Source organism: Acomys russatus, chromosome 20 (assembly GCF_903995435.1).
Source record: "Acomys russatus chromosome 20, mAcoRus1.1, whole genome shotgun sequence".
Classification (NCBI taxonomy): Eukaryota; Metazoa; Chordata; class Mammalia; order Rodentia; family Muridae; genus Acomys; species Acomys russatus.
In genome coordinates, this window is record NC_067156.1 from 31,828,278 (window position 1) to 31,850,444 (window position 22,167).

General features: G+C 39.7%; 1 protein-coding gene across 2 annotated transcripts in view; it reads right to left on the bottom strand.

Annotated features, from left to right (window-relative positions):
* Positions 1 to 17,372: 17,372 nt before the first annotated feature.
* The window catches only part of Spink1 (serine peptidase inhibitor Kazal type 1), a 78,874-nt gene continuing 74,079 nt past the window's right edge, over positions 17,373 to 22,167 (bottom strand). For both annotated transcript variants that reach the window (XM_051163943.1, XM_051163942.1), the window contains 3 exons: positions 21,388 to 21,419; positions 20,976 to 21,082; positions 17,373 to 17,496 (listed from right to left, as the gene is read on the bottom strand). In XM_051163943.1, the coding sequence (XP_051019900.1) occupies positions 17,451 to 17,496; positions 20,976 to 21,082; positions 21,388 to 21,419 (185 nt within the window). In that variant the 3' untranslated portion in view covers positions 17,373 to 17,450. The remainder of the gene's footprint in view (positions 17,497 to 20,975; positions 21,083 to 21,387; positions 21,420 to 22,167) is intronic.

Here is a 22,167-nt window from a genome sequence, read left to right on the forward strand (position 1 = left end):
AGAGATAGATGTAAATATTTATAACTGCCTTCCTCCTCTACTTGAGCAAGATCCATCCAGAGAAAGAGATCAATCAGAAGGGCAGAAGGGCAAATAGGTAAAGATGGGATTTAGAAACTGAGTGAGGTGGTGACCTAGGTTAACCTGGGACTTAGCATGTGACTGAGGCATAAGAAACCATAATACTTGATTTGTGTTCGCTCTGTGGCTTTCTTCATATTATTACACTTTGGCCAGTCATGTCCTGGTGTCTTTTTTGGTTTTTCACATATGATGTAATTTCTTCCACTTCAGGGTACATAATTGATCCTAGTGAACTTTGCCTACCTAAAGGTGGTTCTCTTAGAGTATACTTAGCTGGCATATGAGGGATGAATTTAATAAATACATGTCCCTCTATAATACTTCATTTCCCATAAAGAATTCAAACACCTAAAATATTGAAGACTTCCAAAAGGTAAAAATAAAAAGTTGCCTAACCCTTTGTCCTCCATTTATGGGAAGGAAAAACGAGTGATCCATGAACTTGTTTTCATTTGAAAGGACTAGTTAAAGATTGCATGGAAAGTTGAATAGTTGATGTTAAGGTCTTCTGGGGCATCACAAAAAATACCAGTTTCCCTGAGGACTTCTGGTTCCAAGAGAAGTTCCTTTTGGGGAAAATAAAGGGTTTCAGGGTTATGCTATTCATGTGTTTTGCTAAGTCAGTTCACCCCTAGTAGATCAGTTCAAAATTGCCTGTCATGCTTTAGATATGAAATGTTTCTCTCCAAATGCATATGTTGAAGGTTTGATCCCAAATGCAAGATTCAGAAGTTGGGCATTTGGAAATAGATTGGACCATGAGGTCACTAGCACAGTCAATGGAAAACTTTCTGGATGAGTTCATAATTGGCTGAACTATTAGGAGTTGGTAGGTACTGTAGAAGGTGGGGCTTGATTGGAGGAGGCAGGTGGCTGGGTGGATACTTCTTAAGAGTATAGTTTTCTTCCCATCTCTTGCTTTCTCTGTCTGTCTCCTTCCTGATTACTATGAGATTAACAGCCTCCTTTATCACAAATCCTTGCTGCTTAATTTTCTGTCTCACCTCTGCAATAGAGCCAGCTAACCACAAACTCAAATCTCTGACAATGTGAATCCAAATAAAACTTTCCTTGGTTGGGTTGGTTTTCTCAGGAATTTCGTTAAGTGATGAAAAGTGACTAGCTTATTCTCAGAACTGTCCTCATTAATATATTGATCCTGTCATAGTGAAAACTACTTCTTAGCTTTATTTATTACCTAAGATTGATTGAGTCCTAGTCTCTTAGGCAAGGGACAGCTCATTCTCCACGGTTGTGTGGGGAGTGGGGACTGTCTCTGACATGAACTCTGGTGTTCTCAATTCGATCATCTCCCCTTGGTGGGTAGACCATGTGGTGATAGGCACACAGAGGAAGGGGATGCAGGCTATATGGGGAGAGGGAACCCACACTTCAGACGTCTAGGGGAAGGGAATAGGGTAGAAGAGGGAGGGAGGGTGGGGATGGGAAGATGCAAGTGAGGGGATAACAATCAGGATGTAATATGAATAAGTTATAATGAAAATATTCAAAGGTAAATAAATAAATAAGTAAAATCGAGTGGCCCAGTGCTGTGGTGCATGCCTATAATCCTAGCACTCAGGGAGGCAGAAGCAAGTAGATCTCTGTGAGGTGGGGTCCAGCCTGGTCTACAAAATGAGTCCAAGAAAGCCAAGACTACACAGAGAAACCCTGTGTCAAAAAACTGAAAAAAAACCAAACCAAACCAAACCAAACAAAAGCTCTATTAACATTCACATCTTATGTTAAAAGAAGGCACCAGTAGATACCAGCCCCAATCCCTCATACTTTTCTTCTTTGATTACTGTGCCCAAAGCCCTGCCCTTGGTAGTGGTCCTTTCTTCCAACTCTCAGAATTCTACTCTTGTGATAAAGAAGTTGTCTCAAATAGGTGCTTGAGAGCAGTTGCCTGGCTACAGTTTATCAGCAGTTGTCCTAGAGGAGAATGGGGGAGGGGCTGAATATCTGGGTCGGATCAGAAAAACGAAGTTTCCATGTTTGTTTTCATATATACAATCAGTATCATATATACTACATATGCCACAAGACTCCCAAGATACCCCAGTAGCAGGGTGTGGAAATGAGGAATTTCTCCATGGTGAGAGGTATGTATTTTTCTCCTTTCCTAGGCTTTGAATTTCTCTTTTTGTACTTTCCCACAGATCCATCATTTTCTTTTTCATCCCTTTTATGTTTACTTAAAAGGGGCCTGATTCGACAGAGTGAACAATGGCTTTTACCTGTCTTTGGGCCCATCACCACAGGAGCTTCATCTTCATCTGTGACCTTGACTCCCTATCTTTAGCAAGAGCAAGTCATGTTCTTCAGAAGTTCTCAGATCTGTCAAGTAGCCATCCTGGTATATGTCCAGTTAATGAAGTAGCATTTGAATTTCAGTTCTGAAGCGTTTGAAACATATAATGAGTGTGTGTGTGTGTGTGTGTGTGTGTGTGTGTGTGTGTGTGTGTGATGAAATTGATGGGTGTTATTTGGCAGGAGAAAGGATACAATAGAAGATGGAAAACAGACAGCATTGGAGGGTGAATATGAGCAATGGACATGATATGAAGATATCATAATAAAAACTATAATTTCATGGTAATTTTTAAAATAATGGTAAATACTATAGAAATAGAGACAGAGAAAGAAATGACGAAAGGGAAAATTAGGCTAGAGAATAAGGTATAGAAGAGAGAGAAACTTCTAGACATTTATAGTAATCAGATAACTTCATATGTCTTATGGATTTTATACATTTTTAAATCATTCAAAATTTCACAGAAGTAAATAATTTGTGCATTACAGTTTATATAATTGCTTTCATTCTTTCACCAAACTTATGTTTGCATTCCACTTTTAGGAAGACCTGCTCTGAAAAATGATTTAACTTGCATAAGATCACATAATTGTTCTTTTCCATTGCTCCACTCTGCCTGGATGAAGTGAGCAGCCTAATTTCCCAAACAACAATTCAAGTCTCAGATAGGAAATACTTACCAGAAAGAGTTCTCAGCTTCAGAAAATTATTTTCTTATGTATTTTGTAAAACTTCCATTCATATCTATATTGGTTGGTGTCAACCCCGGAACTCATTGAGCATTCTTGATACTTCAAGCAAAAATTATTTAGTGCAGAGAATCAGTTACAGTGAAAACTCAGAAAGTGAGAAGGCTGTATCTCAGAACTAGAAGCTCCTATAAGCTCCTATTGAATCTGGACTGAAGCCTAGCTGCTCTTGGCATCTGTCTGATGAAGATGCTGAGACTGCATCCTTGTATTTGAGTGGGGATACGGGAGCTTATGATGCTGCTGCTGCTGATCTTTTTTTTTCTACAATAGGATATGCAATACTGCAACTGGGAATGGACTAGGCTATACTCCTGCTGGTGCTGCTACCCTGTCTTCGTGTACCACAGACAACGGAATATGAAATAACTTTCTTCTTCCTCCATTCATTCTATGTCATTTTAATATCCACTGCCAAGGGAACCTTGGAAATAGAGTCTGCAGGTTTCTATTCCTGCCAATTTCACAGACAAAAAAATCTAACCACCTTTGCCACCCTCCAAAACCTAAAACCCCACAACAACACTGAAGAAAGAATTTAGGACTGAAAACTATTAGACAGATAACCAACAAAGCTCATCCTTTGGTGATACAGTTGCTCAGTCATATCCTGTCCAACCTTATTTAAACTGCATTCATTAACAATAACAATGATGTCATGTTTTTATGTAATATGATGAATAAATGTACATATAAGCCAAAATGCGCTCATCAAAAATATTCTGTAGTTTAAATACTAAATTTTAAAATTGCTTACTTCCTATATACCATTTACGGTATACTATAGAGTAGAAAAGGAAGGAATAAATAAGAAACCATTGACTAGCACAAATAACTGTAATCGAAAGGGCAAGAAAAATCATGTGCAACAGCCACCATCATCATTCCTATGAAAATTGTTAATAGATCATGAGACTGTGATGATACTCAAATTATTTCTTCTGCTCCCTGTTCTCTTTGACCTTGAAAAGAATCTCATCTGTCATAAGTGAGTGTATACTATTTGAGTCTCTCTGCTTCTGATTAGCTCACTCAATATGATCATTTCTAGTTTACTCCATTTGTCCACAAACTTTGGAAATTCCTTGTTTTTAATAGCTGAGTAGTATTCCATAGTGTATATGTACCACAGTTTCTTTATCCATTCTTCTACTGAGGGACACTTAGGCTGTTTCCATGTTCTGGCTATTATGAATAAGGCTGGTATGAATATGGTAGCGCAAATGTCCCTGTTGTATGCTGGAGCATCTTCTGGGTATATTCCAAGGAGTGGAATAGCTGGGTCTTGAGGAAGCCTTATTCCCAGTTTTCTGAGAAAGCGCCAGACAGATTTCCAAAGTGGCTGCACTAGTCTGCATTTCCATCAGCTATGAAGGAGTGTTTCTCTTTCTCCACATCCTCACCAGCATGTTGTGTCGCTTGAATTTTTGATCTTAGCCATTCTGATGGGTGTAAGATGGAATCTCAGAGTTGTTTTGATTTGCATTTCTCTGATAACTAAAGATGTTGAGCATTTCTTTAAGTGTTTCTCAGCCATTTGATATTCCTCTGTTGAGAATTCTCTGTTTAATTAGGTCCTATGGCACTCGGAGGAAGGATAGCAGACTACCAAGAAGAAACTTGATACCCTAGCATCATAGTCAAGGGGAGGAGGTCACCCTCAGTCACAGTCATAGGGAAGGGGAATGGGGTGAAAGCAGGAGGGAGGGAGGAATGGGAGGATGCATGGGATGGGATAACAATTGAGATTTAATATGAATTATTTTATTTTTCAATAAAAAAAGAATCTCATCTGGTTGACATCATTACCTCTTAGGATAATTCAAAGCTTAGTTTGTAATAAGTCTTTTTAGTCTTTTTTGCTCACTTTCTCTGGTTTTCTACCAACATTTATTATTGAGAATAGAAATAGTCATGGGCTTCTCAGGGACTATTTGAGTTTTAAATATAATCTACCCTGCCCAATTATATACCAGCATCCTATTTTCCCCTAATAACCATAACCAATTACCTTGCCTTGCATTGTTCATTACCTTGGTGACAGGAAGATTACAAAATGGCCAAACAATAGTACTGACTCCAAGATCAATAGAACTTCCATGCCATGTAGTGGAAACATTTTCTATTTGAAATTCAGACCTTTAAAGAAACAGAACTTAAATTCTAAAGGACGGAAAGATGTAATTATTCAGCATGGACTTTGGGTATGCTTCTGTCTCTTGATCGCTATATGTGTGGGTTCTAGCAATGACAGAAACAGCAACACATTTCAATGACCGGTTTGAAGTATATGCCACACCGGTTTGGACAGCATCTTATCTTTGGAGGATGTTCCCAGCTAGAAAGAGGTTCTGCTTTTCGGCAGTTCATTCATAATATTTTATTCATAGGCATGAGAGCTTTTATGTTATGAGAAGACAAGTGAATTTCATAAGTTTGTGTTCACTGACATGCTTTAGTTTCCGTGGAATAAATAATTGATCAATAGTTGCTAGAGCCCAAGCATAATGCCCTAACATGTCTATTCATAATCTCTGAGCAACTAAATACATTGTGAGAAGAAGAGGGTTTCTTGTAGGCCCAAGTAGTTGAAAGTTCCTGGGATGGGGAGGGAGTCTTGGCTGTTCTGGGTATTTCAGTGATGTAATCAAGAGTGTTCTCAAAAAAGGGAGATGAAGGATAGTCAAGCTAAAAAAAAAGAAAAGAGGTAGCCAGGAGATGGTGGCACATGCCTTTAATCCCATCACCCGAGAGGCAGAGGCAGGTAAATCGATGTGAATTTGAGGCCAGCCTGGTCTACAAAGTGAATTCAGGACAGGTAAAGCTACTCAGAGAAACCCTGTCTTGAAAAACAAAAAACAAAAAACAACAACAACAAAAAAAAAAAAAAAAGAAAGAAAGAAAGAAAGAAAAGAAAAGAAAAAAGAAAGAAAGAAAAGAAAAGAGAAAGAAAGAAAGAAAAAGAAAGGAGGTGTTACAAAAACAGAAATGGAGATTAGGATGATGCTGCTGAAGAACACAGCTGGGCCAAAAGAAGATAATAAAAGCAAAGCAATAGATCGTCTTCCCAGACTTCCCAGAGAAGCCAGCCCCAAGGATACTTTGACTACTTCAACTTCAATAAATTGCAACCAATTTAGTCTTCTGGTCTCTAGAACTTTAAGGGAATTCATTTTATGCTGCTATGGGTCTTCTAAGTGTGTAGTGCTTTCACTAGCAACAACCCAACACAGCCACTGCATTAACCTGAACATTATAACACCAAGCTAGGTGCTTCCAATGCACCTCAGGAAACTACTGCTTACTGTTAAGATCATTTCCCAGGAGGATTATCTCCCCCAAATCCCTGCCCTTTCCATTATGTCAGATATCAAGGCAAAGTTAGATCGGCTATGATACTGTCACGAGTCTACTTCACTGTTTGCCATTGGATGTTTGTCATTGTTGATGGGACACACATCAAGCCTGGCAAACTTAATGTTATTTGAGCCAATTCATAACTTTCACCCTTTTTGTTGTGGGTGTTTTTAACTTTATCTCATTGGATATTACCCAGAGTGACTGTGCAAAGGGATTTTTGATATCCAAACAACATATTTTATTTATAGTGTTAACTCAAGACATCTTCCGCAGTGGGTATTCTTGCCTGAGTAATCACCGAGAACACAATATTCTCAAAGTCTATCCCCATCCTGAAAAGTCAACATGCATTTTTTTTCTTGACTTTTTTTCTAACTAAGTCTCCAACAATGTTCTTTCCTTATGAGATAACAAAAGTATTATATTCATTGACCATGTGATAGCCCTTGAATGACTTGAGCCAACTCTCCAGAACAGCAGGTCAAACAAATAAGCTACTGGAACTTAATAGAAGTTACCAGTTCCTCTTTCTTTACTATATATCACTTCCAAATGCTCTAAGTGTGGCTGTAATGCTGAATTAATGCATTTGTAGCTTAATTCCAACACAACATACAAAACTACAAAGAGCTTAGACAGGATTTATTCACTTCTTTTAATTCTATGTAAAGAATTCTACATGAGGCTATGGATGTATCTTTCAGGAAAGTAAATCAGTGTCCTAAGAGTGTTCATTGTTATCTAAGCATCTTACATTACCAGGCATGGGCTCGTTCTGATGAATGAGCATTAAATAGAAGCAGGAAGCAGTTGGCTGTACCTTTTCACCAGTGGGAGCACTTTGCTTGGCATAATAATAGCGTAGGCCACAGGGTCCAACTAAGTAAGACTGTTAGTGATTTTCCTTTCCCCAGCAAATTTCAAAACAACTTCTGACACTATACGGAATCTGGAAAGCAGTGAAAAGATTCTGGTTAGGTCTCAACTCAAGTTTTCTATGTTCTATGTAGTACTGATGGGCACCAAGAGCAGTGACAATGGTTTTTACTTCAGGTGGAGTGTTAAAGGGCTTCATAGCCAATAATTAGTAGAGAAGAAGCCTACTCTTGCCAGTATGATTTTTCTTTAATAATTTTATGACATGGCCTCCAAGAGCATATTTTCCACTAGTGCATGGTATCTTCATTTGAACTCTATTGTTTAAGGTTTTACAGGCACAGGCTATTAGAAGATGTTTTTCATTCACTTTATTGTATACATTCTGTGTTATTCAAAAACTTTCCACTTGTGTCTGACCCTTGGACTGTGTGTGAATGAGTTTCCTATCATCATTCTTTTTTTTTTTTTAATATTTATTACTGGTCTGGAGAGATGGCTCAGCAGTTAAGAGCACTGGCTGTTCATCAAAGGCCCTGGGTTCAATCCCATCAACCATATAGTGACTCACAACCATCTAGGATGAGATCTGGTACCCGGCTTGGGCTTGTATGTGTATGTGCAGGCAGAACACTGTATACATAATAAACGAATAAATCTTGAAAAAAAAAGTATTATAATACAGACACTTGTGTGTACACCTGCAGGCCAGAAGAGGGCATCAGATCCCATGTAGTTGCTGGAAATTGAACTCAGGACCTCTGGAAGAACAGTTAGCACTCTTAACCTTTGAGTCATCCATCTCTCTGGTCTCTCCAGTGTCACTCTTTAGACATGTTTTCACGCTTTTCAGTTGCTTTTATAATTTAGTGAAAGAGTCCAAGGTCAGTATCATACATGGAACTGTTTTTGGAAAAGTGGGCAAGACTTCTGAAGGCTCGTCAGCCACAATTCTAGTGTGGCGCTGGCTGATCTCAGGAGTCAACAGCTAAGGAGATACTAAACAAAAATGTCAGCAACGTCCAACACGGACCAGGAGATTCCATTTCTTGTATTAACTGTTTGCTCAAAGGATCAATGTTAGGGTACAACAGCAAAGCTCAAACGTGCTTTGAAGCCACCTGTGATCCTCCCCGGACTTTATTTTGCTTCATAGATAGCAAGACTTCTATCTTTCTTACCAACAAAGTTCCTTTAAGTAGTTGTGTTTACTCCATCCTTCCCTTCTCATTCATTCTTCAGTTCATCTATAGTAGGCTTCTAGTTTGATCATTGTTTCTCTGAAATTGTTCTTGACTTTGTCCCTGGTGACTTCTCTGTAAAAAAATAAAATGTGTTCCAGCCCTTTATTAAGTTTCTCAGTAGCATTAAGCCTCACAGACTACTCGCTCTTTTTAAAACCTGATGTTCTGTAGCATGTCCTTCATGGTTTCATACTGTTGTTATTTTCTATGCATTGACCAGTTCCCTCGTTCCACATCCTCTCTATGTGATCAAGATTTTTTATTCATCCACAGTTAGTACAGCTATGTTCATCCATGGCTTTAAATACCACCGACATGCTAAATAACTCCAAATGTTTTTCTTTGCGTATTCTGCCCTAGATCTACTCTGATAGCCAATTGCCTTCTCCGCATCTCTAACCCAGGTAATGAAACATCAAAATGAAGTCTTTGTTGTCTCTTTTCTACTCTCAGTTTATTTCTTTGCAATTCATCCATATGATTTTTGGCTCAGACCTAAAGATTTTTCTCGTTCTTTCCTCATCTGTTCAGTGCATTCAAATTATCAATAAGCCCTACGGCTTTTATATACAAAATGCAGTCTTAATCTTTCCTTCATCGCCAAAGTCAGTACCCATGCCAGTCATATTTTCTCTGTAGTTTAGAATAACCCAATTAGGTTTTTAGCTGGTGTTATTTACCTTCTCTGTGATTGGTTCCTTGAGCTAATAATTATTTGTAAAAATATTATGTTATTTATTCCTAAAGTCTCTCATGAACTTTTTGTTTTCTTAAGGATGAAATCCAATGTTAAGACCACAGTATACCAAGTTCTACATGATAGGCCTATCTTACTCTTCTGCCTCATCTCCTGCTCCAATGTTGCCTTTCCCTGTACTCATCTGGTTCCATACATAATGATCTTGCTTCTGTAGCACGCCTTGTTTTTCCTTGTAGTTTTAGGAACTTATTTCCATTTTCCTAGAAGAGTGCTTCATAAACATCTACAAGGCTGGCTTGGTTATTATTTAGATTTATTTTCAAACATAGACTTCTTTCAGATAGCCTCCTTCTTGACAACTCCAGTTAAAGCTGCAACATCTTTGTTTCAATTTCAGTCATCTATAGCCATGCAGCTTTGATTGTTTTCTCATGACTCAATGGAACTGTTTAATCAAGCTTTGGAGGAATGGTCTGTCTGCTGTATCCTGTGGTACCTAAGGTCAGGTGGAAAGTCACTGAGTTTGCTTCTAAATGACCTTACTCACCACTCTGTGAGTTTTCAGAGTGAATCTGTTGGAAGGCCTCAGTTATACACATAAGAACCTTCCATCTATCCAGCCAGCTCAGGTTTAAAGAGGATGAGAACAGAAATCACATGTCCCTTGAGATGGTCTTTGAAACTGACTATCTTTCACCGCAGTTACATTCTTTTGGTAAAAGTCTGTCACAAAGTTAGCCATGATGGAGGGTAAGAAATAAGTTCTAGTTCTTGGTGGAAGTTGCTACAATAACCTTTGTCTATTGTAGAGGAATTTTAATTAAGCAACATGGCTACTCTGGTTGGAGTACACACATTTAATCCCAAATAATAAAGGCAAAGTTAGTTTGTAGAAGGAAGCATCCGTGTTTGAAAGTGACATCTAATTGAGAGGCAGACAAAGAGACAAATCAAAGAAAGATTTGATAGCATGAGTCAGGATATGGAGACACCCAATTCTCATCAGAAGAGATGGGGAAAAGAAGACTTAATGGAGCAGTGGAGAAAGAGAGAGAGAGAGAGAGAGAGAGAGAGAGAGAGAGAGAGAGAGAGAGAGAGAGAGAGAGAGAAAGAGAGAGAGAGAGTAAAACATAGTAAGACAGAATGATCCAGAGAATGAGAAGGAGCCAGAAGATTAGAACAGATTGCTAGAGTTAGTTTGAGGCCAAGCAGAGAAACTGAGAGAAGCCTGATTGAATAAATCAGATTGGAAGGAATTTTGAACCAGAGCAGCTAGAAAGAGTGAGCTTATGTAGCAGTAAGTCTCAGAGGCTGAAAGCACTCTAGGCCTGGATTAGACTGTATAGTGCTAGAGGCTTCCAGGACTAGGCCTAGGTTAGCAGATGGAGGCAGTAAACTTCAGAGATGACAATTACATCAAGAGAACAAAAGTTACTTTGACAGTCAAGTTTAATCTACCATGGCCCATTTTCTGTGCTCTAAGGTCACATTTATTATATCACCACATCTCTTTCCTCTGTAATTCTTAACATTACTTGAAAACTACCTGTGTGTTTACTTTCTTTTGATAATGAGGGCCCCTCTTCCACTTGAATATATGCTCCAAAATGGTTGGCATCTCTCTCTGACTTAATAAATACTGGATCCCCAGTGAATAGCATTTGGCACACAGTAGGTGACTGGCATGTGGTGGCTGAGTGGATTAATGAGTGAGCGAATGAATGAGCTCAGAACACCTGGCACGGCAGCAGCTTGTGCCCAGGCCTCACCATGATTTGGGATCATTTCCCTTGAGTGCTCTGAAGGGAGCTGAACTTGTAGGATAAAGAAAGAAGATGAGAAGTGCAGAAAATGATGACAGAGTTTTAGAGCAAAATTGAGATGTTTTACTTTCTGGCTTAAATTCCAAATAATCAGAGTGCTTGCCAGGTGTTCTCATAGGATGTCACCCAACAAGTGAGAATTAAATCATGGTATTAATCCTATTATATCCAGCTTTCTTCAGAAAAATCCCTGTTCTGCTCCCCGGGGGTGTGGCTATGGGCAGAATGAAAAGATGGGGGACCATTATGAGGGCATGAGAAAAAAAGGAGCCCCTCACTGCAGAGTCTGAGTGAAGCCCCTAGTTAGCTGATACAAAAATTTCCACACATCTAACAGTTGATGTGAATGATGTCAATACAGGGAAAATAGATCTTTTATGTTGAAATAAGTGGTTAACCAGAGTTAAGGCCAGAGCATATGTGACCTCAGGCATGGGATCATTCCTGCGCAGGGTATTTTCTGGGAATATGACAAACTAGACTACTACTTTTCCTTACAGTGAAGGTAACCTAGCTTCTGGGTACACTTCAGGAACTTCCCCGTGATGTCACTTTAGTTCCTAGGCCACTCTTTGAAGATAACTTAAAACATTACTGAAATCCTTGGTGTGATGATTCTACAAACAATAAAATCTTACTCCCTCTTTGAGAAGTACACACTTTGGCTCACTGGTGTGCTTTACTTCTTTCCTAATACTTCTCTTAACCCTTACGATTAAAATCTACATCAAAGATCTCTTTTATTCAACTGCCACATGCTGGATCATCTTGAAATTATATTCTGCAACAAACAGAATCTGGCATTACTTGAGTATGGTTCCGTAAAAGATCAGCAAGTGAGCAAATGAAATGAAGAGACAGTTTATAAATATATCTAATACTGCTGGTCATCATAGAAATGCAAATTCAATGCCTGGCGGTGTTGGGGCACATCTTTAATCCCAGCACTTGCGAGGCAGAGGCAGGCGGATCTTTGTGAGTTCGAGGCCAGCCTGGTTTACAAAGTGATTCCAGAGAATCCCTGTTTCAAAACACGCCCCCAAAATGCAAATTCAAACTAGTTTGAGATACCTCCTAGTCAGGGGGCTTTATCATCAACAAATCTGAGAACAAAAGTTAGAGAAGATGTGGAGAGAATGGAACCCTTATTCAGTGTTAGTTGGGCAACAAATCAATATAGCCATTATGAAAATCATTTTAGAGATTTCCCAAAGATTAAAAATAGAATTACCTGTGCTGGATAGTTTTATTTCAACTTAACATGAGTTAAAGTCATCTTTAACTTGAGGAGGGAACCTCAGTTAAGGAAATTCCTCCATAAGATCTAATGTTAGGCATCCCTGGGGAACATTTTCTTAATTAGTGATCAATGGGAGGGGCTCAGCCTATCATGGGTGGTGCCATGCCTGGGCTGGTGGTTCTTGGTTCTACAAGAAAGCAGGCTAAGCAAGCCATGTGGAGCAAGCCAGTAAGCAGCACCCCTCCATGGCCTCTGCATTAGCTCCTGCCTCCAGCTTCCTGCCCTGCTTGAGTTTCTGCCCCAACTTCCTGTGGTGATGAACAGTGATCTGGAAGTAAAAGCTAAATAAAACCTTTGCTCCCAACTTGTTTTTTTGGCAATGTTGTTTGATCACAACAATAGAAACCATAAGACATTGTTGTATGACCCAGCTATTTCATTCCTAGTCATACACACAGTGAACTCCATACCATAGAAATATTTGCACTCTGTATTTACTGTTAATTTATTCACTATTGCAAAGAATTGAAATCAGCCTAGTTGCCCATCAACAGATGAATAGATAATGAAAATATGATATATAGAAGTAATATATAAACATTATTAAGCTCTAAAATAAAATGAGGTCACAAAATTGGTAGGAAAATGGATAGACTTATATGTACAATATTAAATGAGGTCAAACAACCTTAGAAAGCTAAAAAAAAAATGTACATTCTCCCTCACATATAAAACTTAAAGAGTAATATATGGAGCTGGGCATAGTGGTGCACACCTTTAATGCTAGCATTTGTGAGGCAGAGGCAGAGACAGGTGGATCGCTTTGAGTTTGAGGACAGCAAGTCTAGGGCAGCTAAGGCTGCACAGAGAAACCCCGTCTCCAAAAACAAAACAAAACAGTAATATATGGACATAATATGAAAATGTAAAATCCACTGTGAAGCTCTGTAGCTTTAGAATGCCTGTTCTAACTGTATAGAAGTGCACTTAGATGTATGGTATTTGGGTTTGGTTAATTTTGGTATATAATATTTATTTTTGAAAGTTTTTGATAATAAAGCTTATAAAATTAAAATTATGATTTAGAGAGCATTCCTTTATGGGCTATTAAAAATTCAATTCTCCTGTCTATGTATAGTACTGTGAGACAGTGTCTCAACTCGGACACCCTGGGAAGCTTCAGAGAAACAGTCATTGCTGTCATTTCTTGAATGAGCAATTTGGTTTTCAAGAGATGATCATTCTTGCTTGAAGGCAGCCTCAGTTTCCAATATGACATAATTCCTCCTGCATGGGATGCGGATTTCTGTCAGGGTAGGTTTCAAGGTGATGTGTTGGTAAGGTTTACTGTTCCTGGAATCTAAGATGAAGTGAATCTAAGTGAAGACTTAAGACAGCAACTAAGAAATTTCCAGGGCTCAGTCATAGGGTGTTGTAAAAAGCTGATCCACACACACAGAGAATGATTTGGTGGTTGGATCCACAGTGGGAGAAAATAGTTGGCATTTGGCTTTCTAGCATCGAATGAATATTTACATTTGTGTTTTTACATCTGAGTGCCTGGAGAAGTCAGAAAACTGGAAGGGGAACATTGGAAGAGGGGGTGGAAGAAGACGGTGTTAAGGGAGGAGACATACACAGGTGTTATGAGGAGAGAAATGGGATAATGTCGGAAGGCTGGTAGGTAGAGAAATGAGAAGATAATGAAGAAAGAAGTGGCGTAGGAATAACCAATGCTGAGGATGTTTGAAAAGCCATAGTGACCCCACTATTTCACAAACTTTTTATATTGTTTAAATTTAGTTACCATACATGGGGAATAATGTTTCTTCCAGAAGCTACAAGTCACTAAACTGTTGCCATTACTCTTGGTTGCCCACTGTAACTAGGATTCTATAGAGGAAAATACCAAATACATTAATCACAGGGAAATCAAGTTGAAACTGACCAGAAAGTGCTACGCAAATCCTGGGAAGCAAAGGCAACATCTTGCTCAGTTATGGGAGGCAAAGATTGAGAGAATGGCCAACTAAAGACTGCCTCTACTTGAAGCCCACCCATGGGAGAGAACCAGTCCCTAATGCTATTAATGTTATTCTGCCATGGTTATAGACAGGAGCCTAGCATAACTCCTCTGAGAGGCTTCACCCAGAAGTTGATGGAAATAAATGCAGACTGACAGCCAAGCATTAGATAGAGCTCAGGAAGTCCTACAGAAGAGTTGGAGGGCCAGGTGTGGTGGTGCATGCCTTTAATTCCAGGGCTTGGAGGAGGCAGAAACAGGCTCATCACTGTAAGTTTGAGGCCAGCCTGGTCTACAAAGCACATCCGGCACAGCCAAGGCAAATGTGGAGAAAAGAAGAAGAAGAAGAAGAAGAAGAAGAAGAAGAAGAAGAAGAAGAAGAAGAGGAGTTGGGGGAATGTTTGAGGGAGCCAGAGGGATCAAGAATTTCACAAGAAGAACTACAGAGTCAACTAATCTGGACCCATGGCAGGTTCACAGAGACTGAACCACCAAACAAAGAGCATGTGTGGACTGGTCCTAGGCTCCCTGAACATATGTAGCAGTTGTTCAGATTGATCCTCATATGGATCCCTCAATAACTGGAGCAGGGTCTGTCTCTGAGTATGATGCCTCCCTTTGGATCCAGTACCCCTTACTGAGCTGCCATGTCTGGTCTCAGTAGGAGAGGACAGTAGCCCTGCAATGACTTCATGTACCAAGGCAGAAGGGTACCCATGGGGGACCTCCCCATCCCTGAGGAGGAAAGGGGAAAATGGGGGAGGGATGGATTGCAAGAAGTGGCAGGAGCATTTGGAGGAGAGGAGAGGAGCTGCAATCAGGATGTAAAGTGAATAATAATAATAATAATAATAATAATAATAATAATAATAATAATAATAATAATAATAAACAAAAGAACTAAAATAAAATCAAAGGAAAGGTCATTATAAAACAAAGACTTCATCAGGGTTTGGTGGTGCATGCATTTAATCCCAGCACTCAGGAGGCAGAGGCAGGTAGATTGCTATGAGTTCAAGGCCAGCTTAATGTACAAAGAGAGTCCAGGAGAGTCAAGGCCATACACAGAGACCTTGTCTAGAAAAAACTAAAAAACAAAAAAAAAAAAACCAAAAACAAAACAAGGAGTTCTATTTGTGTTGGCCCTCTGCTCCTGGGCTTGGGGCATATTCTGGGATTGTGATCGACATACTCACTGTCACTGCACTGAGGAAACTCCCTGTCCTTGCCTACAGAAGATCAAGCCAGCCAGCACTCCAGGATGAACATGGGAGGGCCACAGGAGTGCCCACATGTAAATAAGCAGCCCTTAACAGCTGATGGTTCCTAGGGGAGGGAAGGCCAGCTTCCTTTAGGGTGTGGTCTTTGGTAGGTTGGCAGCATCAATGGATGGTGTCACACTCATGAGTATATGAACAGCACTAATTGGTCTCAGTGGGCTATTAGAAAAAAATACATGAAGTTAGGATGGGGAAACTTGGGAAAGGGGCACTCAGGAGTTGGAGGGGAGGAGTTGGAGGGTATAGAGATATTTTATTTAGAGCTGCTTTTGTAATGTCGATATTCTTAACCCTTGAATTGATTGAAAAGACCCTCCCCTTCTGAGGGTTTTTTTCTTTCAGCCAATTTTCCTGCTTTGAATCACTTTTTCATAGGTTTAAGTTTTCTACTTAAGGTTTATCAGTTTATTAGACATTCCTTTTGAAACATAAGTGGCCACACATGGAGAGAGAATCTACATGCCTGCCTCCTGATGGGCCCAGAGAGCAGAGCCGTTAAATATATATTTGAGGTTAACGCTTATATCTGCTTATAATTATGAAAACAAAGCAAACGTGTGTGTGTGTGTGTGTGTGTGTGTGTGTGTGTGTGTGTGTGTGTGTGTGTGTGTACTTGCAGACTGGTCCAACTAGACAGGGTAACTTACAAAGTTCAGTGACTAAATTAATGTTACCATCTTAGATTTCCTTAGTGATTGGTATCCTCCAAGTGTCCTCTAGCATCCCAGATAAGATGCTGGAAGCCATCTTGTATGCATAACTTGAGTTAGCAAGCTATTTGGTGAGCTGGCAGGATGGTTGGGCTGAGTCAGTTGCTAAACTACAGCACCCTCTAGTGGTAAGAGTTCAGTTTCAAGGCAGGAATACTGGACTAGCACCAGAAACTGGTAACTAGGCAACACTTTTCCTAGTGCAGGAAAGCTTTGCCTTGGTTATTTCTGACTCAATGGCTGACCCATTCCCTGCTGTACTACAGATCCTGACACAGCCTACCAGGTGCTAGCTTTCCACTACCGTCCCAACCTAGACTAAATTTGTTACAAACTCATAGTTTCACTCAGCTTTCCCTTTTATTTTTGTTTTATGTAGTTGTAGATACTTCCTGCCTTGAGAACACTGCCTTGCTTCTATTTTATTAGTCTATATTTATTACATAATATAGACATTGAAGATCTGATAGGATGGGGCTATTGCATAGACTCCTATTGAAGAAATTCAAGGCATAAGAGGTGATTGCGGTTAAAGGAAGGAGGGAGCACTCATTGTGGTTTAAGGAAGGTCAGCTGGATAGAAAGAACATCCCTGAGACTTGCTTGCTGTGCTGTTAGCCAAGTGGCAACCACAGGGCAAGGAGCCCTGTGGAGTTTAGGTGGCTCACAGATAATCAATGTAATCTTCACAAATCACTCACACATGGTACCTTGGGTAAAAAGCCCCTGTGCTCTTTGACAGATTTCTTACTGGGCACGACACAGGATGCCTTCTTCATCCTCACCCAAGTCTATTCATGGCACATGTTCATGCACAACTCTGAGTCGTCATTATCTGTAATGTGTGATATTGCAGGCATAAAGAATTAACTGGTGATGATTAGTCTAGTCGGGGTCTTTCCCCTGTTCCCTGTCCTCGATATATCCATCCACGCTTCTGAGCAGAAAGCTTAGAGAAGAACAACATATATTCAGATGCATTTATTCAACAAACAGGTTAGCCACACATCATGGCAGTCTTAACAGAGTTCAAAGTCTGGACTATCAGCAAGGCCCATATCTTTTAATTTTGACAGGAACCTGGCGTTTCCTGTAAAAGAGATGTAAGAAAAATAAATAATGGTCAGCTTGAAGTTTATTGGTACAAGTAAGTGACTATGGGAGAATAGAAATGAAATTTAGAAATAATTCTGCTTTTCTTTAAATGAGAAGCTGATAATTTATTCTCAGTTTTCTCTTTCCAGAACTCATTTATTGATTCATATATTCATTGAATACTTGTTACCTTCTATTATATTCACAAGGGCTACAACAGAGTAGAAAAGTGCCTCTCAGTGCCATTCACAGACCTATTGGGGAACCCTTGAAATTAATCTCAGATCAACCACTGCTCCTTTTACTACTGATGCTCTGAACTTAGGGATCAGTGGGCATCTGAGCTGTTGGCAGGGCTTTCTATCTTTTTACCATTTCATTTCAGAAGATGGGGGCTTGAATGTTTCAGGCCGTCAGATTCCCATGACAGTAACAAATACTAAGGTCTTCTTTAGGTAAAATTTTCTCTGCCCTTCCTGTTTCCTTGACCAAGCCAGTTCCTTCTACAAAAATAAAATGTCCTTCAATTATGGGATTGTTCCTTAGTTAGAAGACTCTTTCTACAGTTCTCTCTTTAGTAATTATTTCCCTGAATTTATTTGCATGCAACAACTTTTCTATTTTTCTATTATTTGAGAAGATATGATACATCTATTTTCGCATGTGCATTTTGGACCCATTCTTTCTTTATTTTTAACATCAACAGTAACTTATGATAGTGCCAATTTAAAGTCACTTATATGATGTTATACACAACTATGCTGGTCCCTTTGGTTCACTTTGCTCTTCAACCACATTTGCTTATTTAAACTTCAAAGTTTAACAGCATTAATACTGCAGTTTCTCGAGCTAGAGAGATGGCTCAGAGGTTAAGAGCACCGACTGCCCATCCAGAGGTCCTGAGTTCAATTCCCAGCAACCACATGGTGGCTCACAACCATCTGTACTGAGATCTAAAGCCCTCTTATGGTCTGCAAGTGTACATGCAGGCAGAGCACTTTATAAATAATAAATAAATAAATCTTTAAGAAAACTGCAGCTTCTCACTGTCCTATCTGCATTTGACAGACAATGACTACTAGTTACACATCAACCCATAGGATAGAGATTCTGCCAGTAGTTGTTTTTCCATAGAAAAGAATTAATTGTTTCTCTAAGAAAAGTCTAGAAAACATATACTGGCCTTATTTAACACAGCTGGCAGGCTCCTGATAGTTATGGGGCCTCATTAGAAAGCCCTGTCTGCATTTTCTGAGCATCTCAAACCCCAACAGTTAGGGTCAGATCCTGGCTCTATCAATAGTTACCACACAAGTCATTTCTCTGCAACTTTTTAATTAAAATGTAATTACATCATTTATCCTTTTCCTTTCTCCACTCTCCGTCCCCTGTACCTACGCCGCTCATTCCCTCGCTCACTTTCAAACAGGTCGTTTCTTTTCCTTTGATTACTGTTGTTATATGTGTGTGATACACAAGCACAAATACATAAGCACAACCTGCTGAGCCCATTTTTGTTATTTGTATGTGCGACTTTTAAAAAATATTACTTTTCACATTGGGACTGACTGCAGTTTCCTCTCCCTCCTCTCCTCCAAGTCCTTCCCCCCACCTCTGTGCCCCTCTCCATCCATTCCGCCTCCTCAGTTTCTATTCATGAAAGGGCAGGCCTCCCAGTGATATCAACATGGTATTATCACCCTGCAGTAAGACTAGGTACCTCCCCTTGTATTAAAGCTGAATGAAGCAGGCCAGTATGAGGGAAAGGGTTCCAAACGCCAGCAAGTGAGTGAAAGACAGCCCTTCCTCTCAGTGTTAGGAGTCCCACAAGAAGAGCAAACTATACTCCTGTAACATATACACAGCAGGCCTAGGTCAGTCCTATGCATGCTCTCTGGATGCTGGTTCAGCCTCTGTGAGCCCCTATGAACCTAGGGTAGTTGATTCTATGGGTTTCCTTGTGGTGTCCTTGACCCCTATGGCTCCTACAATCCTTCTTCCTCTTCTGAAGGACTCCCTGAGCTCCACCTAATATTTGGCTGTGGGTCTCTGCATCTGTTTCCAACAGTTGCTGCATGAAGCCTCCTGATGACAACTGGACTAGGCACCAATCTGTGAGGATAGCAGAATATCAGTAGGAATCATCTCATTGACTATTTTTCCCAGTCATGTTTGGTTCTATCCTAGGTCTCTGGGCTATCTAGCCCTTGGTCCTGGCCCTTCAGGCAGTGTCAGGGGGTAGGCCCTCATGCGACTTTTAATTGCCAATAGAAACAAAGGCACTATAGAAACTGTAGAGCGTCCCTTACATTTGAGACAGACAAATTTATCTCTAGCCAATAAGTGTTATTTCAGAACACAGGGTGAAATGCTGCATGTTCTGACAGCTGAATGTGTCTTTTACACTTACGCGCATATTTGACAGAATACAATGGCCAAATTGCAATCAGTAGGTTTAAAGGTCAAAGGAGAGTGCGTTCAGCATTTCCCTCATAGTTTCCAAATGCCTCACTTTAAATAGAGGCCTTTGGACTTTAGCTCTCACAGTTGGCAGAGTTCTCAAGTCTTGAGGGTGTTGTGGCCTCTGCTCCTCCCCAGGCATGGAAATACTGATGTTTGACCTCAATGTCAACAACACAGGTCATGAGAAAATTAGCAAGTGGTTTCCAATGTATTCTTTCCACAAGGTTCACCTGTTCCTCTGACCTCCTGCGCCAGGGCCTCAAGTGGACAGGCAAATAAAGACTGACTTGCAAATCAGGTTTCCTCTGCCTAAGTCTGCAGTGTGGGGGTAGCAGGCATGCACTATCAGGCCTGGCACCGTTTACACACTGGACGCACACTCGCCATGAAGCTGAATGCTTACTCTTTGGGGTCTAAAATGTCTACAGTCCCGGATAAACTCTGAGACTTTTCTGAACTCGTTTGGAGCCATCCCTGAAGAGAGTTTGCACCATAGAGAAGAGATTCATGCAGATGAGTAATGACAATTTATAGTCACTTGAGCCTGAGACGAAGTCTTTAACATTGAATTGATTCAAGAAGATCTCAGTGTTTTCTGTCACTTGTGGGATCTCTGTGGTTGATTGAATTTCAGAGACTCTTTAAATGATGTTCTTTCCATTAAGCCTTTCTTCGACCTCTCAGGTAGAGCACCATCTTTGTTTTGGTTGTGTAACACCTGGTCTACAGAGTGAGTTCCAGGACAGCAAGGACTTAACAGAGAAACTCTATCTCAAAAAGCCAAAAAAAAAAAAAAAAAAAAAAAAAAAAAAAAAAAAAGAAAGAAAGAAAAAGAAAAGAAAAGAAAAGAAGGAAAATTGGGACTTTTATTGTCCAAATAATTTTAAAATCATACTATCATATCATATGATAAAGATTTATTTATTGACCCAGGCTTTAAGAGGATAACATGTGAAATTCTAATGATAAGTAACTTAAAATTAGTTCTTAAAAATTAAACTTCATCCTTACCTGTTTTCAAGGCACAGGACACATTCACTGGGGTATGTAACTCCATCAATCCCACATACAGGGTCATAAATCCTGGGACATCCCATAATTGCATCATTGCAATTAGCCTAAACAGAGAATTAAATAGTCATTTTCTATCAGTTCTCAATGTATGGTTTTATAACAAAATATTAAGAATGTTTAAATTTTTTCCCAATTAGGATAATGACATTGGGTGTTGTACAAGAAAACAACAGCAACAGAAAGAAAGAAATCTGCCTTGGATTCAGAAAATTTGAGTTAAAGTCAAGTTATGTCCCTTTCCTAGTTATATGACATCATGGGTAACTAGTTTATTCGTTGATCTCGGTCACTTCATCAGACATGTCTGTATATATGTATATATATTAAGAAATTATCAAATTATCTTTACCTTTCCCCCCATCATGTCAGCTGTAGTGCTACCTAGAAAACATAAATCAGATGTCAACATGGATCCCAAACAAAGAAGCCAGATCTTTCCTCAGTTACCAAAGGTTACAGTGTCATACGATCCCTCTGCTCCATCATGTACATCCCACTGCTCTAATTTTCATGACTTTCAGTCACACCATGGGGGCGTTTTCTACTCTCTGCCTGCTGAATTCTTGAATTGAATTAAGGAAAACTTCGACTGTTACTGAGTACATCAATTTTGTATTTCTTTGAATTGGGCCTACTTCCTTGAGAATGGAAATTATGTGCTCAGAGTTTGAAAGGTTTAGGCACCAATTAATCAGATACTCTTGGAATGCCCATCAACGTCGTCTCTGCACCCGGTAGAATATTCATTTCAGTCAGTGAATTATAAATATCAATCCCTTAACGTATGCGTGGCAGTATGGGAAATACCCGTCGGGTCTTCTGATGTAATTAAGTTTCATTTGTAAATAATGTTAAAACTGAGGCTTTTCTGCCAACTCACCACCAGTTCGCACAGAGCTTTTCCCCACAGGTGCATGTACTGGCTGGCCATAGGGCCAACTGGTCTTTTGTGTATTTCCACAGTTCTGCATAGAGCCTCTCCTACTTTAGAGAACAAGTCTATGTATGTGTACCATAAAACATACGATGCTGCACAGTACAACACTTAAAGCTGTAACAACAATTTAAAAAACTGAATTTGAAAGAGAGCAAGAAGGTACCTGGGAGGGTTTGTCAGTAAGAAAGGAAA